Source organism: Xyrauchen texanus, chromosome 10, assembly GCF_025860055.1.
Source record: "Xyrauchen texanus isolate HMW12.3.18 chromosome 10, RBS_HiC_50CHRs, whole genome shotgun sequence".
NCBI lineage: Eukaryota > Metazoa > Chordata > Actinopteri > Cypriniformes > Catostomidae > Xyrauchen > Xyrauchen texanus.
The window spans coordinates 19,475,289-19,498,176 of NC_068285.1; the positions used below are offsets into that span (position 1 = coordinate 19,475,289).

At 42.2% G+C, this 22,888-nt stretch overlaps 1 protein-coding gene across 3 annotated transcripts in view; it reads left to right on the plus strand.

The window, feature by feature from the left end:
- The window catches only part of LOC127650014 (chondroitin sulfate proteoglycan 5-like), a 37,819-nt gene extending 14,979 nt beyond the window's left edge, over positions 1 to 22,840 (plus strand). Inside the window, exons 3-6 of one of the 3 annotated variants that reach the window (XM_052135123.1) lie at positions 39 to 227; positions 5,241 to 5,394; positions 15,887 to 16,012; positions 21,661 to 22,840. In XM_052135123.1, the coding sequence (XP_051991083.1) occupies positions 39 to 227; positions 5,241 to 5,394; positions 15,887 to 16,012; positions 21,661 to 21,951 (760 nt within the window). In that variant the 3' untranslated portion in view covers positions 21,952 to 22,840. Of the gene's footprint in view, positions 1 to 38; positions 228 to 5,240; positions 5,395 to 15,886; positions 18,180 to 21,660 lie in introns of those variants that run through there. The other 2 variants (XM_052135124.1, XM_052135125.1) reach the window with 2 other exon arrangements.
- The last annotated feature ends 48 nt before the right edge of the window (positions 22,841 to 22,888 follow it).

Below are 22,888 nucleotides of genomic sequence, written 5' to 3' on the forward strand. Positions count from 1 at the left end.
TCCAACACCCCTTTCTTTCTCTATTTAACCCTGTGTAGGTGTAATGTCCAGGAGTATATCTGGAACAAGGGTTCCAGGTGTGAATCTGTCATTTCAGACTTCCAGGTGCTGTGTATAGCAGTGGGCGGAGCCACAATCATGTTGCTGCTCCTCTTTATGGTTATCATCTTTTTCTCCAAGAGGCTGCACTTGCTTAAGACTGAAAACAGACGACTTCGCAAGCGCAGGTGAGACTGTTCCTCTAATATCAGTGATAACATCTCAGATTTGATGGTCTACAGTCCTAATTTCAGATTTGACAGTGTAAATATTGACTGCTTGTGCTGAATACATTTCATTGCATGCACTGCAGTACAATAAAATGTAAAGTGTTAACATGGGATTTCACTACACAATGATATCACCCTTCTTTCCTGAAAGTAGGCCAATCTGTGAGAGGGTGACCTATATACTTTGCAACCAAAGGCATTTAAGCACCAGTCCAAGAGCGGGGTGAGTTTGCGACCAGAGTTAAGTTAGTTAAGAGATAGTTCACTCAAAAATTAAAATTTTGTCATTTACTCAATCAAGTTTTTTCAAACCTGTAAGACTTTCTATCTTAGTAAATGATGACTGAATTAAAATTTTTGGGTGAACAATCCCTTTATGAGAAGGGAGGATAAAAGAAGGTGAGGAGAGAAAAGGGAACACAGTGGTGAAGAAAAGAGTGTTTTCCAACTGAAAACAATGAAGAAACAGGTGGTAAATGCAAGAGTAAATGCATGACAAGTGTGTATATTCTGAACTTGTGCACTCGGTATAGTTTACATCAGCACCATCTGTTGCAGGTAACAGCTGTGTGCGTGATGCACACATGTATTTCAGAAATGAGATGACGGTTTAATACATTGCATTCATTATAATATCTTGCCAAGCTGCTGTCTATTTCTGTTCAGGACTGGAACACATATTCAACCAAAATAACATTTAAGGAATGTTTATTTCATCCTAACACTCTAACAGATGTCCCCTCCCATATGGTCCAGTGCCCTCGCTGCTGCTGGCTGACTGCCCTAAATGTATACCCTTCCTCTTCAATCCGAAGTTACTTCTGTAACTACCATTGCTTTCCTCTGTTTTCGGAAGGCTGCTGACCACAATTTGGGAGCCACCCCCCATCCAACGCCTGTTCTTCCTGACTGTGTTCTTTCAACAATCTCTTGATGCTTCAGTCTTGAAACCGCCTGGTTTACGACCTCCTCGGCCTTATAAGTTATGCATGTTCGGACATGGAATTGACCTGCCCTCACTGCCTGGTCTGTCATTTCCCATTGCTCCAAAACAAGCCTGGTCCTTTGTTGTTTGCAGCCAAGAGTGAGTGATTTTAGAGGCAGTTTTTAAAGCATTTCTTCCAAACAATGCCAATGTTGCAGCCACTTCCTGATATAACTATTGGCCTTGGTGTCCATCCTTGCCACTTCAGAAATTTGACACATTTTTTGTGGCCACATCAGGCAATGGTAAAAGATGAATTAGTAACACCAAACCGTGAAGATGCCTGGGAGATGACAATTGTCTACCTTATCCAGACCCTCTTTTAGTTGCTTCAGGACCAACTCTGCCATGTGTTTGTCTGAAAGATCTGCTGTGTATTCTCTCCCTAAACTTCGAATAGGCTGCTCTGCCACAACCGGGATTCTTTCCCCCTCCACCTCAAACAAAATCTGATCGTCCCTCACCCCCTTTCTAATAGAAATACTATGTGATTTTGTTAGCTTAATCTTCATTATAGCCCATGCCAATAGCTCTTCCAGCCTTTTCAAGAAACGGTTAGTACATTCAGCAGTCTGGAGGATGCTTGTGACATCATACTGTAACTGTGCAGAGCTGGCAATCTCACCCCAGATTGTGCACGGATTCCTCGGACCATTTGTCTTGCACCAATTAGGATGATCTTGAATTCAGCTGTGAACAGAATGGGAGAGATTGAACATCCCATCGCTATTCCTTTTTCCAGTTGCTGCCATCATATCGTGTAGTCCTGTGTTGCATGACATATCTTCAGGTCCCCATATGGAACATGGAAAATCTCCAGTGCATAGCTAGCAAGCTGGTCCAAACTGATCCAGACTACATGGATGTCTTTCTTATCTCTCTTGGCAGATTGGATCTGCTCCCATATTATTGACGCTTGTTCCACACACCTGCCTTCTGGAAGCTTGTGTCTCTGTACCGATTCTTCAGGAGGTAGTCAGACATCCACCTTGCTACCACTGAAAAAAAAAAAGCTTTCCCTCCACGTTCAATAGAGTAATGCTCCTAAACTGACTAATGTTGGTGGATCCCTGCACTTTGGGTATGAAGATGGCCACTGCCCTTTGCCACTCCATGAGTATGCACTGCTTCTTCCAGGCAACCCTCAACAGTCTCCACAACATTTTAAGAACCACAGGGCTCTTCTTTTGCAGCTTTTATGGTTTCCCATTTGGGCCTGGGGCTGAGGTTGTCCTGGCTTTTTCTACCGCCTGACTCAACTAACTCAGCTTAGGTGGATCTACGTCAAATTCCACTACTTTTATTCCAGCAGGTTTCTGGCAAACTTAAACTCTCTCTCCCTCACCTCTCTTCATCCTCCTGCTTCCTCTCTTTCCCTAGTGGCTTTAGCCTTCTCTGGCACCCCTCAAGTTCCGTACAATGTAGAGTCCAGGAAAGCATGGAACGCAAAGTTCCGAAGAAGCTTTTCTCCTTCTCAGCTCTACAAATCATGTACGTGATGGGAGTCACAAGTCTTCCATGTGGAAGGCCTTGCTTTATAGCCGCCTCTTCATTCCATCAACAAATTGTCCACGATCTTAACAAAGGTCCAAAACATTGACGGAACAACCAGAACTTTCTACAAAGAGCCAAAGAACCAAAGCAACGTAAAGAAACACAACAACATGCAAGTACATCTCCAGACTTTTGCTGAAAGTGCTGCTGTTTTAGTTAAATACTTACGGTAATCCGATTGCAAATCAAGGTATACTAAAAGAAGTATCAAATGGTTCTCATGGCATTATCTATAGGCTCCATGAAGTTAATTTTGTCTGTACAGATCATTTCATTCTCCTTCTGTTACAGCTCACTCACCAACCTGTTGTTTATTTTTGTCTATATCTGTAAGTTAGTTTGATGTTTTAGATTAGCAATAAAGTCTTGTTTGTACTCAAGGTTAATTTTGACAGTGGTATATTTTGAATAATAATTTTGTCACTTGATTTTTCAAAGATCTGCAATCTGAAGCTGGAACCTTATCTAAACATATCTGTGATATTATTTTCAATAAGCCACGAGAATAGTATAACTCCAATAAGTGAATTAGTCATAATTCTTATATTAAAGCCAATTCCTTGCAGTATAAATTATGAGTGGATACAACGAGTCATTATATTATGATTTTAATAGTGGAGAATTTTATTCAGACAAATAATCTAATTATTTGTCATTTATCCTTCTTATAATGGTGGTCGAACACGGCTAATCCCATTATAAAATTCCTTTCATATTATGGTGAAGGTAAACTTTAATCCATACCATTTATACAACTAAATTTCCCTACCCTGTCCTCTAGTCTTCCCTGGACTCCAAAAAACTAAAAAAACTAAACAGATGCTCAGTTATCTGTAATAACCTGCCAGGCATTATTGCCTGCCACACCTCCACCACTGCCTTCAGCCCAGTTGCGGGGTCATCAGCCGGGAGCCACCTGTCTTCAATGTTTCTCCCCATTAAACATAGTCTTATGTCTATATTCCAAGACATTACGATGGGATAAATATACTGTACATATAACTTAAACATTTTATATGATATATGAGTGTAATGTGATGAAATCACTTGCTAATATATGTTTTATATATCAACAAACAACTTAATCATCAAATAACCCACATATTTACTGAGGAATTAATAAATACATTTCTGCACAAGTGTATTTAAAAAGTAGTCTCTATTAAGTCTCTATTAGTATGATTTTTCTTTTTATCAACATAGTCTCATGACAACTCATAATTATAAAAAAAGGTTTGACTTTTATTCCCAAAGAGACCAGCCAATCAACAGACAGAATTTCATAACGATACAAAACAGGCATTACATTTTAACTAGCCTCCATTCCAACAGGAATGTTCTGGGTTCAATAGAAATTAAGCTCGCATTAAGACATATTTGTGGCATGATGTTGATTACCACTTAAATTAATTTAAACTTGTCTGTCCTTTTCTTTAAGAAAAGCAAACACTTGAGACACTTACAATGGAAGTGAAAGGGAGCCAATTTTTTATGTTAAAAAGTCTACAAGCAGAAAACGTTAGTAAGCAATTTTATCACACTAAAAATCACAATTACACGCATATCCTTTATGTCTCTCCACAAGAGATATGCGTGTAAATGTGATTTTAGTGTGATAAAATTGCTTACATTTTCTGTGTAAAATTATAGCTTTACATAATTTTATAACTTTGCTACCATTAAGAGATAATATAAAAGAAACGACTGTAAAGATGACAATTGAAACTTCAAATAATACAAACATTTAACAGAAGAATTAATGTATGTGCTTTTATAAAATTCTAAGCTTCACATTTCTGTGTTTACATAAATTGGCCACATTTACTTCCATTGTAAGTGCCTCACTGTGACCTCAGTTTTTGCTTTTTTAAAGAAAAGTAGGAACGAGTCAAAATGTATTTTTGTGGTAATCAACATTATGCCACTAATGCTGTTGATTGAGCTTAACTTGTATTGAACCCTGTACATTCCTTTAAGGAAACATCTGTAAACAATTTTTGTTACTCTTTCCATATTTATTTATGCAATATGCTGTATGTCAATAATCTGTTATACACTTTCCTCATCTCGTTCCACACCCAATGTTTTTATGGTTCAATCATGGTTAGGGTTTGGGTTGGAATTTATGGTTAGGTTTAATTTTGTGTCGGGTTAAACTTATTTTTCTCGATGGGACTATAAGTCATACAGATTTGTACAAGCCAACTCGAGTAATTTCTTACAACTGCGGCATTTAGTACTATTGTTATGACTTCTCATGAGACCAAGTTGTTTTTTATAAAATGTGGTAATTAACAGCATGCCTCAGAGGTTATCAATAGACCTTTACTTGTACTGAACTTGGAACATTGTTTTATTGAAATAATTTAATGGTAATATTTCCAAAAACGTCACTTCTGTTTATACATTTTCCTCTCTCTGTATCTCTACAGTAAGTACCGGCCACAGTTGGAGCAACACATCGATAACTTCTCACTGTCAACTGTCGCAGAGGGATCTCAGGCAAATGTAAGGAAACTGTGTGACACATTGACTAATCTCCCCCATGCCTGCGATTTGGCTTACTATGATAACATTATCTGTCAGGTAACTTTCCTCTCCTCTCTTCCCCTCACTTCAGTACTGCATGAGTATGACTGAAGGTATAAAGTGCTCTATCGCTCTCTGTCTCTCACTTTCTGTCTCTCGACCCAGGTGGTATATGTTCTTTCTGTCTTATTATTCTCTTTATTTCTTGACATGCATGGGAGATCTCTTTTTCTGTCCCTCATCTTAATAAATATTGAAAGAACTCAGACTGACCACACAGTGAATTCGGTAACAATTTGCAATAATGTTCCATTCGTTAACATTAGTAAATGCATTAGGTATCATAACTAACAATGAACAAAATATGTATTACAGCATGTATTATCTTTATTTATGTTAATAAATAAAAATACAAATGTTCATTATTAGTTCATGTTAGTTGATAGTGCATTAACTAATGTTAACATACACCACTTTTGATTTTAAAAAATTATTAGTATAGGGTGAAATTAACATTAACCAAGATTAATAAACACTTTAAAAGTATTATTCATTGTTAGATCATGGTTGCTAATGTTGTTAACTAATGTTAACATATTGTTATGCTTGAGTAACGAGGCAGACGAGGAAATGCGGATCCAAACGCAGCTTGAACTTTATTAAACAAACCAAAACAGGAAAACACAAAGGAACAACCCACGATGGGGAAATAAACATAAAATGGTAAACTACACACGACGTGAGCAAAACAGGGGACTCGAGGAGGAAACACACACCGGGTTAACACCAAACAACGATAGACAAGGACTGAACCAAAAGCCAGGGTATAAATACATGAACATAGGAAAAAGGGACCAATGAACAAACAGAACTCAAACAAGATAACAAGGTGATTAACAGAAGTAAAAGGCAAACTAATGAGGACAGGTGAAAACAATGAACAGAGGAAACACGAACGCTAACAAAGAGACTATGGAGTTACATAAGGGACTAAAGTGAAAACTAAGAAGTGCAAAAAGTGACAAGATGGCAAACAAGAGGGCAACAGTGAAACAAGACAGGGTATTCATAACAGAGCCCCCCCTCAAAGGATCGGCTTCCAGACGATCCTAGAAAACAAAGACAAAAGACAAAAAACCCACAGAGAACAAAATGATGGCACCGGGGCAGACAGGCAGACCAGGGGGGCATAAGAACAAGGAGGCAGTCCAAGGGGCACAGAGGGCAGGCAGGAAGTCCGGGGGGGCCACGAGGGGAAATGAGACAGTCCACGGGGGCACAAAGGGAGATGAAACAGTCCACGGGGGGCACAAAGGGAGATGAGACAGTCCACGGGGGGCACAAAGGGAGATGAGACAGTCCACGGGGGCACAAGGGACAATTAGGAGGCCAGGGTGGTATCGACCGGGCAGGGACAGGTTTGGGGGACCTGGGAGGAGGCCACTGGACAGGGACTGGGTCAGGAGGCCTGGGGGGAGGCCTCAGGACGGGAACAGGGTCAGGAGACCTGGGTGGAGGCCACCGGACAGGGACTAGGTCAGGGGGCCTGGGAAGAGGCCACGGAACTGGGACTGGGTCAGGAGGTCGGGGAAGAGGCCTCAGGACAGAGGCTGGCAGAGCCGTGTGAGGCGGAGCCAAGGAGGACTTCGGAGGCGGAGCCGTAGAAGACTTGGGAGGCGGCGCCAAAGGAGGCTTAGGCAGGGCCGTGGCAGACTCAGGCGGTAAGGCCTTGGGCAGGTCAGGAGGCGGAACAGTGTTGGGCGGAGCCAAGGGAGGCGATGGTGTAGAAGGCTCAGAAGGCGGAGCCACTGGAGGTGGAGCCGAAGGTGGCGAGGGCGAAGGAGGCTCTGAAGACGGAGCCAATGGAGGCTTCGGAGGCGGAGCCGGGAGAGGCTCGGGAGGTGGAATTGAAGGAGGTTCAGGAGGCGGAGCCGAAGGAGGCGAGGGCGATGAAGGCTCTGAAGGCGGGGCTGAGGGAGGCTTAGGAGGTGGAGCTGAAAGAGGCTCAGGAGGCGGAGCCGAGGTAGGCGGAGCCGAGGTAGGCGGCACCGTGGGAGGCTTTAGGAGCGGAGACCAGGAAGACTCTGGAGGCTCTGGGGCGGAGACGTAGGAGGCTCTGAGGGTGAAGCCGTCGAAGGCTTGAGTGGCTCGAGAGGCGGGGCCGGAGGAAGCTCGGGAGGTGGAGCCATAGGAGGCTCGGGAGGCTCTGAGGGCGGAGCCGTCAAAGGCTTGAGTGGCTCGATCGGCGGAGCCGTAGGAGGCTCGGGAGGCTCGGCGGGCGGTGCCGTCGAAGGCTTGAGTGGATCGAGAGGCGGAGCCATAGGAGGCTCTGGAGGCGGAGCCGCAGGAGGCCCCGGGGGCGGAGCTGCAGGAGGCTCGAGTGGCGGGGCTGCAGGAGGCTCGAGAGGCTCTGGGGGCAGAGCCGTCGAAGGCTTGAGTGGATCGGGAGATGGAGCCGTAGGAGGCCCTGGGGGCGGAGCCGTAGGAGACTCAAGAGGCTCTGGGGACGGAGCCCTGGAAGGCTCGAGAGGCGGAGCCCTGGGTGGCTCGAGAGGCCTGGAAGGCGAAGCCCTGGAAGGCTCGAGAGGTTCGAGAGGCGGAGCCCTGGGAGGCTCGAGAGGCTTGAGAGACGGAGCCCTGGAAGACTCGAGAGGCTTGAGGGGCGGAGCCCTGGCAGGCTCGAGAGGCGGAGCCCTGGCAGACTCGAGAGGCTTGAGAGGCGGAGCTCTGGGAAGCTCAGAGGGCGGAGCTCTGGAAAGCTTGGGAGGCTTGAGAGACGGAGCCCTGGAAGACTCGAGAGACTTGAGAGGCGGAGCCCTGGAAGGCTCGAGGGGCTTGAGGGGCGGAGCCTTGGTAGGATCGGAGGGCGGAGCTCTGGAAAGCTTGGGAGGCTTGAGAGGCGGAGCCCTGGAAGGCTCGAGAGACTTGAGAGGCGGAGCCCTGGAAGGCTCGAGGGGCTTGAGGGGCGGAGCCCTGGTAGGCTCGAGGGGCTTGGGAGGTGGAGCCCTAGAAGGCTCGAGAGGCTTGAGAGGTGGAGCTCTGGGAAGCTCGGATGGCGGAGCTCTGGGAAGCTCGGGAAACTCGGATGGCGGAGCTCTGGAAAGCTCGGGAAACTTGGAAGGCGGAGCCCTAGAAGGCTCGAGAGGCTTGAGAGGTGGAGCTCTGGGAAGCTCGGAGGGCGGAGCTCTGGAAAGCTCGGGAAACTCGGATGGCGGAGCTCTGGAAAGCTCGGGAAACTCGGATGGCGGAGCTCTGGAAAGCTCGGGAAACTCGGATGGCGGAGCTCTGGAAAGCTCGGGAAACTCGGATGGCGGAGCTCTGGAAAGCTCGAGAGGAGGAGCCCTGGAAGACTCGAGAGACTTGAGAGACTTGGGAGGCGGAGCCCTGGTAGGCTCGAGAGGGGGAGCCCTGGAAGGCTCGTGAGGTGCTGACTCTAGGATGGGCACGACCACTGGCGCTGGCTCTTGGACAGTCACGGTTACTGGCACTGGCTCTTTGACGGTCATGGCTACTGGCACTGGCTCTTGGACGGTCATGGCTTCAGACTCTGGCTCTTGGACGATCGAGGCTTCTGGTACTGGCTCTTGGACGGTCACGGCTACTGGCACTGGCTCTTGGACGGTCACGGCTTTAGGCACTGGCTCTTGGACGGTCACGGCTTTAGGCACTGGCTCTTGGACGGTCGAGGCCGCAGGCGCTGGCTCTTGGACGGTCGAGGCCGCAGGCGCTGGCTCAGGGACGGTCGAGGCCGCAGGCGCTGGCTCAGGGACGGTCGAGGCCGCAGGCGCTGGCTCAGGGACGGTCGAGGCTACAGGCGCTGGCTCAGGGACGGTCGAGGCTACAGGCGCTGGCTCACTGACGTTTGAGGCTATTGGCACTGGCTCACTGACGTCTGAGGCTACGGGCTCTGGCTGGGTTACCGTGGTAAGCGCCGGCTTGGGTTCGCTGGGCGCTGAGGGCAGAGCCAAGGGGGGTTCAGAGCATGGGGCTGTGGCAGGCGGAGGCTGGAGTGCAGAGACCTCTCCTTTCTCCTCTTCCTCCGGGCTGATGCGACTGGCGAAGCTGGGATGTTGTTCCTGGTCAGCGTGGCTTCAGGTTCGCTGACCGTGTCTGGCAAGGGCTCAGGCTCGCTGACCGTGGTTGACGAGGGCTCAGGCTCGCTGACGGTAGAGGCCGTAGGCGCTGGTTCGCTCACTGTGACATGCGTGGCCGCTGGCTCGCTCACTGTGACATGCGTGGCCGCTGGCTCGCTCACTGTGACATGCGTGGTCGCTGGCTCGCAGACCGGGGCAGGCGTGGGCTCTGGCTCGCACACCGGGGCAGGCGTGGGCCGGGAGGCGGAAGCCTGTCTTCTCCTCCTCCGGCAGACGAAGAGGCCGCGCTGGCTCGCTGACAGGCGTGAAAGGACGAACCACGGGCTGAATGGAGGGTCAATACTGTGGGAGGCGCCACGGGTTCTCCTCGATGATGTCCACTGTTAGAAGAGAACCGCAGGCCAGTAGGGTCTCTCTACTGAACGCCAGCAGAGCGCCCAGTCGCGCTGGCGGTGGCAACCGCTCCTTCAGCCCGCCACTCAGGTTGCCTCGAAGAAGACCACAAGGGAGGAATTAGGGAAGTCTGAAACGCTTGCCAGGACAAGAAAGTCGTGGATGTGGTCTTCTATCGGTCGGTCCCCTTGCTTCAGGCAGAGCAGTTCAGTAGTTCGCTCTTTGGACTGTTGGATCCATGGGTGGTCTATCATTCTGTTATGCTTGAGTAACGAGGCAGACGAGGAAATGCGGATCCAAACGCAGCTTGAACTTTATTAAACGAACCAAAACAGGAAAACACAAAGGAACAACCCACGATGGGGAAATAAACATAAAATGGTAAACTACACACGACCTGAGCAAAACAGGGGACTCGAGGAGGAAACACACACCGGGTTAACACCAAACAACGATAGACAAGGACTGAACCAAAAGCCAGGGTATAAATACATGAACATAGGAAAAAGGGACCAATGAACAAACAGAACTCAAACAAGATAACAAGGTGATTAACAGAAGTAAAAGGCAAACTAATGAGGACAGGTGAAAACAATGAACAGAGGAAACACGAACGCTAACAAAGAGACTATGGAGTTACATAAGGGACTAAAGTGAAAACTAAGAAGTGCAAAAAGTGACAAGATGGCAAACAAGAGGGCAACAGTGAAACAAGACAGGGTATTCATAACACATATAGAACCTTACTGTAAAGTGTTACTGTGAATTCTTCAAAAGTAGGTTAAAAGTTTTGCTGCTGAAATCATTCTGTACTTACAAAATTTTAATCATGTCAGTAATTTGGCTGAATGGGGATGATTTCAGGGTACATTCACTTTCTGAAGAACCATGTGATTATGTTGGATAATTAGAGATACATAAAGCGATTCTGTCATTCCTTGCATTTTCACTTCAAGCTGTTTATCTTGACTCACATGTGAGATAGGCCATTTGAGGTACTTCAGACTGAATGATGCACTGCGATAACTGGCTTATCTTATATACAGTTGAATTGAGAAGTTTACATACACTTGTGTTGAAGTCATAAAACTCAACCACTCCACAAATTTCTTATCAGCAAACTATAGTTTTGGCAAGTCGTTTAGGACACCTACTTTGTGCATTACACAAATAAATGTTCCAACAATTGTTTACAGGTAGATTGTTTCACTTTTAATTGACTAAATAACAATTCCAGTGGGTCAGAAGTTTACATACACTAAGTTAACTGTGCCTTTAAGCAGCTTGGAGAATTCCAGAAAATGAAGTCAAGCCTTTAGGCAATTAGCTTCTGATAGGAGGTGTACTAAATTGGAGGTGTACCTGTGGATGTATTTGAAAGCCTAACTTCAATCTCAGTGCCTCTTTAGCCAAGACCCAAGAAAGAAATTGTTGATTTTGAGGGGTTCCTGATATATGCTCAGGAAGGGTCTTAAGCCCCCAAAGTCTGGTGCCCAATTCGAGGGCCCCTGAAGCTCTAGGATCTGGAGTTTCAAGAACCTGCGACCTTTTGTCCCCTCTTTTCCAGACATCCCACTCGCTCATTAAACCAATGCAGTTCCATAGGGGTTACTTGGACAGCCATAAATTCGGTCCTAAGACCTGGGAGATTTGACTGCTTCATTGTAAGGCCCTTAGAAACAACATATTAAAAGCTGTGCCCCTCAGAGTTTGGGAAGTACTTTAAAAAAATCAACAAATATATTCTCGAAAAAATAATTGTCGCTTTAAATTCACAATGAAGCTATAGATTTGAAATTAGAGACATTTGGACCTTTTTGAAAGGTGTCCAGAAACAGTGGTGATTTCTCAGGGCAGCAAAGCCTTCTCTGCTGGCATAACATGCCGAATAAATAAATATTTGTTCATCCTTTCATTTTCATTGACTCATTGATGTATTTTCAATCGCTTTCCACTCCTAATTCATCTACAATCGAACAGCAAAAAACAAAAGGTTTATCCAATCAGAATTTATTCCTCAATGCTTACAAGCAAATTATGACGACTGTTTCATAAGTCACATACCTGAAGCCACGCTCCTTAACCGAAGCAGCGTATGAGTCTGAGCTCCACCCCGTCAGGCCTTCAGAATATCTGCAGAATCCCTGAACACTGCAGTGAATAGGCATCTAAAGTCAGATTGTTAGATTCATCAGCCAATCAGATTGATTTAATTGTTCTTGGTGGGTGTGGTCTTTTAGATATGTCCCAGTCCAGCCTTCTAGCTGGCTTTGAGTGACGCAATCACGCTTTAAGTGATGTACCTAATTTGAAAGCAAAGAGCGCAAGATCTTGCTGATGAGTTGGCTGTCATTACTGCTGTTAATGCCATTGAGATAGAGATCTTATGTATTTAAAAATCTGAGATGTTCTGCATGATCGTACAATTGATTAATTCAACAGGAAAAAACGGCTGATTTTCACTTCAAGCAAATTTGTAAGTGCTTTTTGCTTTTATGTTTCGGGTGTCCACGAAACATCTATTGAAATTAATGGAATTAATTGCTCATGGGATTCACCCTGGCAGCGTGCTAAGAGGTCCCAGAGACCACAAATTTCACAGAAAGACCCCTGAGGGCCTCTTGAAGACATACTAAGAGGGCTAAAGATTTTGGTGAAGTTTTGGTTCCATTCACATAAATTGCCATTGGACTCATAGTTGTTGTGAAGGATCTGTCACTTTGCCATTACTTTTGGGTAAGTGTCAGTTTCCTCCTTACTTTTAATAGGGTATAACAGGGTTAAAGGCTCCGTGGGGTAAAAGGCTCCATTGATTTTATTTTCTCCCAAAACACTAAATAGCAACACAAACACCTGTCACTATGCACTGCGAAAGTTCCTGTTCCATGAATTCATTAAGTGTAATGTCTAAAGGTCGATTTGAGGCAATTTGATCTAATGTTTTATATTTTTTTTAAATGTTGCAAATGTATGTATCCCTGAAAAACATATATCTTTTGAGACAAAATACAAATTTATAATTTTCTGTTTTGGCTGCTGAAGGCCCCTATTAAACAGATTGTTTTAGTTTTTTTTTTAAGTAGGGTGAATAGGTTTGTTATGAAAATTTTCATGTAAGTGGGCTTACATTGACTTGAGAGAATACCTGATATATAATAAAATGCCAAATGTGTTTGTAATTAACAGGAAATTGTTGACTTTTCTAAAGTAGTTATTTTAAATAACATCACTTTAATTTGTCACTCAAAAAAAACATCTTGGTGTCTCAAAATTATTTGCATTAGTTGACAGATTTTGCACTATAACTATTTCCCCTATATCTACACAATATCACTTTAAACCCCCTAGGGGCTTTTACCCCAATTGTGGGGTAAAAGGCTCCCTCACCACTTTTTTTAACTGAATTTTATTCAAATCAACCATCCAAGATTATTTATTTTCACACAAATTATGTTGTTCCAGCAATATTCAATAAAAATAAATATATTTTTCCTTAAGGGGTGCCTTTAGTCCTGTTCTACCCTACTCATTACAGAGTCAATTTATTATGCTACTTGTATAATGGGTTTAGAAATATTTAGTGGACCAGCATTAATTCATCACATGTTCTCATGCAAAAACACGAACAGTTGGAATCAATGTAGTAGGCCACACAAACGGGGCTCTTTACGGCGTACAAAGCTGTTAAGATTAACATATAATATTCTGTGCGTTCTCTTTGCTGCCATGTTGAGGTCACTTTTCAGAGTAGATTACCTGGACTAAATGTTTCATAGACTCCTAACCATTGCTTCTGTTGAACCTGTTACCTTTGATATTTAAAAAAGGACCAAACTGCTTTCTTAACCACCCAGCGTCATGTTATCCTGCAGCCCTGAATGTAATACCTGTTGAACCTTGAACTTAAGAAACATCAGACCGTGTGCTTTTGATTTAGGACATTTTCTTAGGTTAAAAGTCTAATCTAGGAACCTAGTCTAAGCTAAAAAATATTTTTTTTCAACATATCTTTTCTTAAACATAATAGTTTATTTAGGCAACTTAGAGTGTTTATAATACAAATAGAAACAAAATTATAACCAAGAATAAAAAAATCTACAGGTCAAAATTATTAGCCCTCTGATGTTAATAGTCAAAAGTGTATCCCTTTTGCTTGATAACAGTCGTTTAGTCGTTTGTTGTTGTTCTCAACAAGTTTTAGGCATTTCTCCTGAGGAGTCGCAGCCCATTCCTCTTTAGCAAATCTCTCAAGCTCCTCCAGATTTGTTGGTCTAATGGCATGGACTCTAGTCTTCAGTGTGGCCCACAGATTTTCTATGGGATTCAAGTCTGGGCTTTGTGCAGGCCAGTCAAGGACGTTCACTTTGCTCATTTGGAGGTAGTCCTTCACCAGAAGTGAGGTATTCTTTGGGTCGTTATCATGCTGGAAGACGAAATGTCGACCCAAACCAAGTTTTGTTGCAGATTGCCTGAGGTTGTTTTTCAAAATCTTCTCGTAGTCTTTCTTTTTCATGATTCCTTCGACCCTGTTGAGATTCCCAGTTCCAGACGCACTGAAACATCCCCACAGCGTTATACTCCCACCGCCATATTTCACTGTGGGAATGATGCTCTTTGGGTTGACCGCCTCTCCCGTCTTTCTCCAAACATAGGCAACATCTCTATGGCCAATCTCATCTGGTCTCATCTGACAAAAGGACACGTTTCCAGTATGCATAATGTTTCTCTAGGTTGTCCTTGGCAAACTTTAGTCTAGCTTGGAGGTGTCTCTTCTTCAGAAGTGGAGTTTTTCTTGGTCTGCAACCTCACAGTCCATTCCTGTGTAGGGCTCCAGTGACTGTCTTCATTGAGACATCAATCCCAGACTTGGCATTCACTAGTGTCTTGGCAGTTGTTCTTGGGTCTTTAGAAACCTCTCTCACCAGTTTTCTTTTTAAGGTTTTTGAAATCTTTCACTTCCTGCGTCTGCCAGTCTTGTTCTCCACTGTGTGGGTCTCTTCAAACCTCTTGATAATACTTCTCACGGCAGTTCTTGACACCTGAAAACGATTTGATAAACGTGTATATCCTTCTGCTTTGATGAGTGGTGGTGGTGTAGTGGACTAAAGCACATAACTGTTAATCAGAAGGATGCTGGTTTGAGCCCCACGGCCACCACCATTGTGTCCTTGAGCAAGACACTTAACTCCAGGTTGCTCTGGGGGGATTGTCCCTGTAATAAATGCACTGTAAGTCACTTTGGATAAAATCACCTGCCAAATACATAACATGTAAAATGTAAATGTTTGTGAGCATTAACAATTATTTTTCTGAAGTCTAAACAAATTTCTTTTGTCTTTGCCATGATAACAGTTTTATATTACTTCACTAGTTGTTTTGCAAGATACTAATCCTCAGTTTGAAGTGCAACTTAAAGGCTTGGGGTTTTATTAGGTTAATTATGCGAGTTAGATTAATTAGGCAAGTCATTGGATAACAGTGGTTTGTTCCGTAGCCAATCAAACAGATAATTTGTTAAGGGGGCTAATAATATTGACCTTAGCAATGTTTTAAAAAATTTGAATAAGTATTTTATTCCAGGCAAATTGAAATAAATAAGGCTTTCTCCAGAGGAAAAATATAATAATAAATACTGTGTTAAAATCCCCTTGCTCTGTTAAACATCACTTGGGAAATATTTGAAAAATAATTGAAATTTAATAGGGGGGCTAATAATTTTGTCTTCAAATGTAAGCCATAATTAATGTGCCAAAACAAGGGTTTTAGACCTGCTAGATAGTTTTAAAAGAATAGTTCACCCCCCAAAAAAAAGTATTTTGTTATTTACTCACCCTCGTGCCATTCTAACCCTTTAAAAGAGATGTGTTGACAATCTGTCTCACTGCTATTTCCCGTACAACACTACATGTACATAGACGTACGTAGTCACAAAGTGGTCACTGGAGACACACTAGAGATAGTGTTAATACCAGCTGTGTGACAGTTGGAGTGAAGGTAAAAGGTTTGTGGCATTGTTGTTTGCTTTTAGTAATCTCAGATTTTGTATGTATGTTGACCCACAGGATGACACTGCCAAGGAAGAACATGTCAAATCTCCCCCTAAAGAGGACAAGTCTTCGAACATCCAGAACTCACTCACACCAAAACTTGAAAATAATAAGGCTGCCAATGAAGACAATGCAGAGGAGGTAAACTCACTGCAGAACAACATGAATAATATGTAATACCACCCTTTGCCACAAGTTGGCTCTGTGACTGTCAGAAGGCACACATCCGATGAACCCCTGTAATTATTGAAATTCCATAATGGTCATACATTAAAGGCCCCATGAAATCACTCACGATGAGTGCAGTTTTCTGTCCTTAGCTGATGCATTTCTTATTGACCCGGAAGTTTGGCAGAGACATATCAAAGCCAAATAGCCAATATTCTTTTCTTTCATCACAGTCATGAACCATGATTTGCAACTAGCTTGTTGCTTTATGGGGAGAGCATTTGATTGGACAAAAAACTGTGCCCACCCACTTTTAGAAAGCACCTTTCCCATTAATTTTGTTTCCATAGGGATTTCATAAAATCCTTCATTAAATAGTCCTGTGTGCTCTGATGTGAATCATAACATTACAGTCTTTGATTTGAAGTAGTGAACTATTTGAAAAAGATTCAAGATAGGCACTTACCGTCTTTAAAGAGGGCATGAACTACAATCCCATGAAGCGTTGCAAATGGCGTAATCGAAGAGCTTAATTAAAAGCAATGGAAAAATTTAAAACTATTGTTTTCAATTGTTTGATTACAATTTTAGAAACAATATATTTAGATTTAGTTAAAAATATTTTTAAATATATAAGGACCTACTAGAGGTTGACAAGTGGGTTTTACAGATTCCGATAACTAAGGTGGGGAAACAGGCCGATTGTCAATTCATTGGCTAGTTTTTAAATCTTTAATATGAATGAAACTTTCCACTCAATGTAAAGAATTGCTGAACTTTAGTAAGTATCGCTTTCCATGGCGATGCTTATACAGATTTCTCCCACACAGGTACTTTCTTCAAAGCCTTTTCCATCTGAAATTAGTGAAACTCAAGTCTTGTCTTTTTAATTGTAAGTTTAGAATGGAAATGTATATATTATATATCTGGTAAAAGTTAATTTTACCAACATTTAGGAGAACACTAGAATGTAGATAGTTTCAAAGCTAATGGACTTGGACTAAAAGCTACAATTTTCCAATTTACATTTCATTGGGTCTTTATTGGTGTAAAAGTCAGCAGCATTCATTTGACAGACTAGTTCACTGAAGGGCCCAAAACTCTCACATCAAACATGACAATCTACCTTGTTCCCACCTCAAGATGGAGAAACTGTGACTTCAAAACAGTAGCTGAGTTCGGAACTGCATACTACCATACTACTCATACTATTTCTGCCATAGCCACATATGGCAGAAGTAGTAATATTATGCGTAGTATGCCATTCCGAACTCAGTCACAAAACCAAATAACTGAACTAGCATGCTAACCCATGATGGTGCTCTGCTACTCTTAAGAGTACCTTACAAGCAGATTGGCGTTACCACTTTCACCTCGTCTTTGCTTGCTGTCACAGTTGATGTCACGCTGCATCATGTTTTGGTTATGCTTTTTATTTTTTGCTATGTTCCGCTGTCACGCTAAGCTATGAAACACTTCACCCAAACCCAAAGGTTTAGCCCTAGGTTTACAACCTTTGATCTTGTACCTTGAATGCCAAGCACCTTCACCTTCTAAACTTCTCTCTGTCCTGCCTTACTCCAAGTCAGCATGCATTGGTGTTCTTTTGTTAAAAAAAATAAAATAAAAAAAATATAAGTAAAGGGTTTAATGTAACTAACATAGTTAATCAGACAGTGATAAAAAAAATATCTGAGATTTGTAGATGTTTGTTGACTTATTCTGTGAATTTGTCTGAATATACAGTATATTCAAATACTAGATTTATATTTATATGCAGTACCATAAAAACTCATGTGTTTTGGAATTAATTGATTCCTAATTATATTGATGTACTGAATTTTTTGTTTTTGTACTTTTTTGGAGATAACAAATGAGAATAAAGTCAAGTTTGTTTGGAATAAAACACTTGATCACTATTCCTGAACCGCACCACTCCTGTTCTTACTCCTTCACTTTCACTGCTCCTCTCACTCTTTTGCTTTGCTCCTGTGCATGGCTTTAGCATTCCTGAGGTACTACGAGCCATACTGGACATTTCACCTTCATAACAAAGCTTTAAAGTCAGATAATTGGCTGAATTTACAAAGTGGGTATGTATGACAAAACATAAACAATTTCCATCCCATTTTTATTTGTAATTGCAACAAGCCCAAAAATCAAATTGACAAAATGGAAACAAATCCATAATTGATAACAGTTTATAGTAAGTTTGAATTTGTCAACACAAATAAATGTATTAGTTACCATGAACAAACAATGATTTTTCTTTTTTTACAGCATTTGTGAATCTTGGCTGATGATAAATTATTTAAAAAAAAATACTACTGTTAATTGTTAGTTCATGTAGTTAACTATTGTTAACCAAAAAAAATTAAAACATTATTGTAAAGTTTTTCCATATAATTGCAAGATAAATATATTAATAATTGATTGATTAAATATAAACAGCATATATATATTGTCTGTTGACCTCTCTTATTAAAAAGGCATTTCAGACCACAGAATTGCCACTCACTGGATGTTTTTGGCACCATTCGGAGTAAATTCTACAGAAATACTCAAACCAACCCGTCTGGCACCAACAATCATCCATGTGATTATTTAATCAGCCAATCGTGTGACAGCAGTGCAGAGCATAAAATCATGCAGATATGGGTCAGGAGCTTTAGGTAATGTTCACATCAATCATCAGAATGGGGAAAAAATGTGATCTCAATCATTTTGACAGTGGCATGATTGTTGGTGCCAGACAGGCTGGTTTGAGTATTTCTGTAACTGCTGATCTCCTGGGATTTTCACGCACAACAGTCTCTAGAGTTTACTCAGAATGGTGCCAAAAACAAAAAATATCCAGTGAGGGGCAGTTCTGTGGATGTCTTGCTGATGAGAGAGGTCAACAGAGAATGGCCAGACTGGTTCGAACTGACAAAGTCTACAGTAACTCAGATAACCGCTCTGTACAATTGTGGTGAGAAGAATATCACCTCAGAATGCTATACTGAGATGCGGTTGGCGCTGTTTTGGCGGCACAAGGGGTACCTACACAATATTAGGCAGGTGGTTTTAATGTTGTTGCTGATAGGTGTAAATCCTTTTATTTTTCTAAAATATGGTTTATATTTTAAAAATATATATACATTTATATATTTAAGCTTGTGCACTATGTAAAAACAATTTGTTGGAAAAGGTATTATCTGGTTACTAGCTTTCTTAGTTTTGATGTGCACAGTTGCTCCTTAGGAACACATCTAGCATCAGCCATCATTCAGTGATTTCACAACATTTTTCACAACTTTTAACTCAGATATATTATATAGTGTATACTTATATATAGGTCATTTTGGAGGTGGTTTTTTATTACTAAATAATAAAGCTAGCACCAAAATATTAGCTTTCTCTTATGCAAAAGTGGTAAGGTTTGAAAAGCTGCCTTTCCCTGAGAGAGTTTATCTATTGAATTAATTATTCACAACAGCAAAACATTTGAATTTAATTGGTTGCTAATGCCAGATGTCTGCAAAGCAATTATGAACAGACCAGACTGAAACAAGCAATGCATGACAAGCGCTCAGTGTTGTAAAATTGATTGCTGGTAATAATGAGCATATACAGGGCATCAGGAAAGTATTCACAGTGCTTCACTTTTTCCACATTTTGTTATGTTACAGCCTTATTCCAAAATGGATTAAATCCATTATTTTCCTCAAAATTTGACAAACAATACCCCATAATGACAATGTGAAAGAAGATTGTTTGAAATCTTTGCAAATTTATTAAACAAAAATCACATGTACATAAGTATTCGCAGCCTTTGCCATGACACTCAAAATTGAGCTCAGGTGCATCCTGTTTCCACTGATCATCCTTGAGATGTTTCTACAACTTGATCGGAGTCCACCTGTGGTAAATTCAGTTGATTGGACATGATTTGAAAAGGCACACACCTGTCTATATAAGGTCCCACAGTTAACAGTGCATGTCAGAGCAGAAACCAAGCCATGAAGTCCAAGGAATTGTCTGTGGACCTTCGAGACAGGATTGGGGAAGGGTAAAGAAAACTTTCTGCAGCATTGAAGGTCCCAATGAGTACAGTGGCCTCCATCATCCGTAAATGGAAGAAGTTTGGAACCACCAGGACTCTTCCTAGAGCTGGCCGCCCCACCAAACTGAGCGATCGGGGGAGAAGGGCCTTAGTCAGGGAGGTGACCAAGAACCCGATGGTCACTCTGACAGAGCTCCAGCATTACTCTGTGGAGAGAGGAGAACCTTCCAGAAGAACCATCATCTCTGCAGCGCTCCACCAATCAGGCCTGTATGGTAGAGTGGCAAGACAGAAGCCACTCCTCAGTAAAAGGCACATGATAGCCCGCCTTGTGTTTGCCAAAAGGCACCTGAAGGACTCTCAGACCATGAGCAACAACATTCTCTGGTCTGATGAAACAAAGATTGATCTCTTTGGCTTGAATGGCAAGCGTCATGTCTGCAGGAAACCAGGCACCACTCATCACCTGGCCAATACCATCCCTACAGTGAAGCATGTTGGTGGCAGCGTCATGCTGTGGAGATGTTTTTCAGCAGCAGGAACTGGGAGACTAGTCAGGATCGAGGGAAAGATGAATGCAGCAATGTACAGAGACATCCTTGATGAAAACCTGCTCCAGAGCGCTCTGGACCTCAGACTGGGGCGAAGGTTCATCTTCCAACAGGACAACGACCCTAAGCACATGGCCAAGATAACAAAGGAGTGGCTACGGGAAAACTCTGTGAATGTCCTTGAGTGGCCCAGCCCGACTGAACATCTCAGGAGAGATCTGAAAATTTCTGTGCACCGACGCTCCCCATCCAACCTGATGGAGCTTGAGAGGTCCTGCAAAGAAGATTGGGAGAAACTGCCCAAAAATAGCTGTGCCAAGCTTGTAGCATAATACTCAAAAAGACTTGAGGCTGTAATTGGTGCCAAAGGTGCTTCAACAAAGTATTGAGCAAAGGCTGCGAATACTTATGAATATGTGATTTTCTTTTTTCATTTTTTTTTTCCAGAAGATTTCAAACAAACTTCTTTCACGTTTTCATTATGTAGAATTGTTTGTAGAATTTTTAGGAAAATAATTCCATTTTGGAATAAGACTGTAACATAACAAAATGTGGAAAAAGTGAAGCGCTGCGAATACTTTCCAGATGCACTGTATACATAGACATATATACTGTAAAGTACAATCCTGTTTACCACAGCTTACACATACCTGATCAAATCCAGCAGGCTCTTACGTTCTCTTAAGCCATAACCATTTTCATTCACTCAGCTTGCCCTCATGTGACAAATACTTATATCACCGTAATGGTCAATTTCAATGGCTCACTAGTTTCCTCTTTTTACTCTGAATTAAAACAGTTTGGTAGAGCCAGTTCATGAGGGAGTCTATTTTAGTCATAACCAACACAACTTACCCATATTTAATTTAGTTGTTGTTGTTTTTCAATTCTGTTGGTGTTCTGTTGGTGTTTTATCTATGTATTAATGTGTACTCGTCAAATATTTCTAAATCTGTACCTATATTTGTGTTATGCTTTTGTGTTCTTGTACCTTTGCCTTTGTGTGTGTTTGTATACATGTCCAGGGTGGTGTGACCATCGACTTAGAGTTGCTCCTCCCCAAAGAGGCAAAAATGCACCCTGAGACAAGCCCCCCACTGCACTACAATGTCTTCCTCTACAAGCTTCCCAAGTCCCCCAAAAAGTCCCCTGTGCTGCAACGGCCTCCTGGCAGATCTCGACAGGGACGGCCTTTGTCCCAGCTCTGCCCCAGACGCAGCTCCGAGCCCGGCTACAGCCCTGTTAGCACACGCTCCCTACCGGGAGTGCTCTCCGTGTCATCCAGCCCTCGTCTGGGCACGGCCTACACACCTTAAAATAGTGAAAGCCTTTAACAATGAGATGAAACTGATGAACCTGAAATGCCATGACAAATTACACATTCATGTATGTGACTTGACTGTTACAATTTTAGAGACATTGCGATTGCTGGTGAGACATGAATTGAGGGTCTTTTGGTTAAAGAGAAAACACTAATAATGTATCACAAGCTTATGTGCATCTGTACTGTACATGATTGGGGACAAAATTTACAAGAATTGGCCTTGACTCGTGTATGGCCGAAACAAAATAGCACAGCAGCATGATAAAGAAGGTTAAAGCTGATGTGTGCAATTTTTTAATGTTAAAATTCTAAGACATTTGTTGGTTGTTTTCACCTAAAAGCTGTGGCTCTGTGATGCTGTTAAATAATTCCTCTGGTTGAGCAGCCATCCATTCCAACAGCAACATTGGCTCAACCAATGGTGTGTGTTTTGGGTGGGACTATCTGTTTGTAAAGGAAGATGAGGGATGTTTTCTGGAATCTGTTTCAAATCAGCAATTCCTTTTGAAATTCCGTTTGGTGACGCTCGTGGTGCAGAAAGTACACACTTCAGCTTTAAAGTAGATCATGAATGGAAAGATGATTAGCAGGATTACCCAACATAAATCTAAAGAATTTTAATGGGGAAAATAATAAATGAAAGCACTATTATTTGGTATTACACAAATGTGGATATGAGTTATGATGCCATGTTTTATGTCATATTTTGTCATATAGCACACAAGCATATTGCACACACACATGCATTCACAGAAAAGATGGAAACTGTAATCATTCAGGGGAAACAATCAACTTTATAACTATTATAATTAACAAGGTAATTTTTGTGTTTCAATGTTAGACTAATACTTAAACTAAGAATAAAGAGTTTTAGAATTGTTAACCGATGCCATTATTGCTGGTTATTTGGACACAAAAAAGTGACTTAA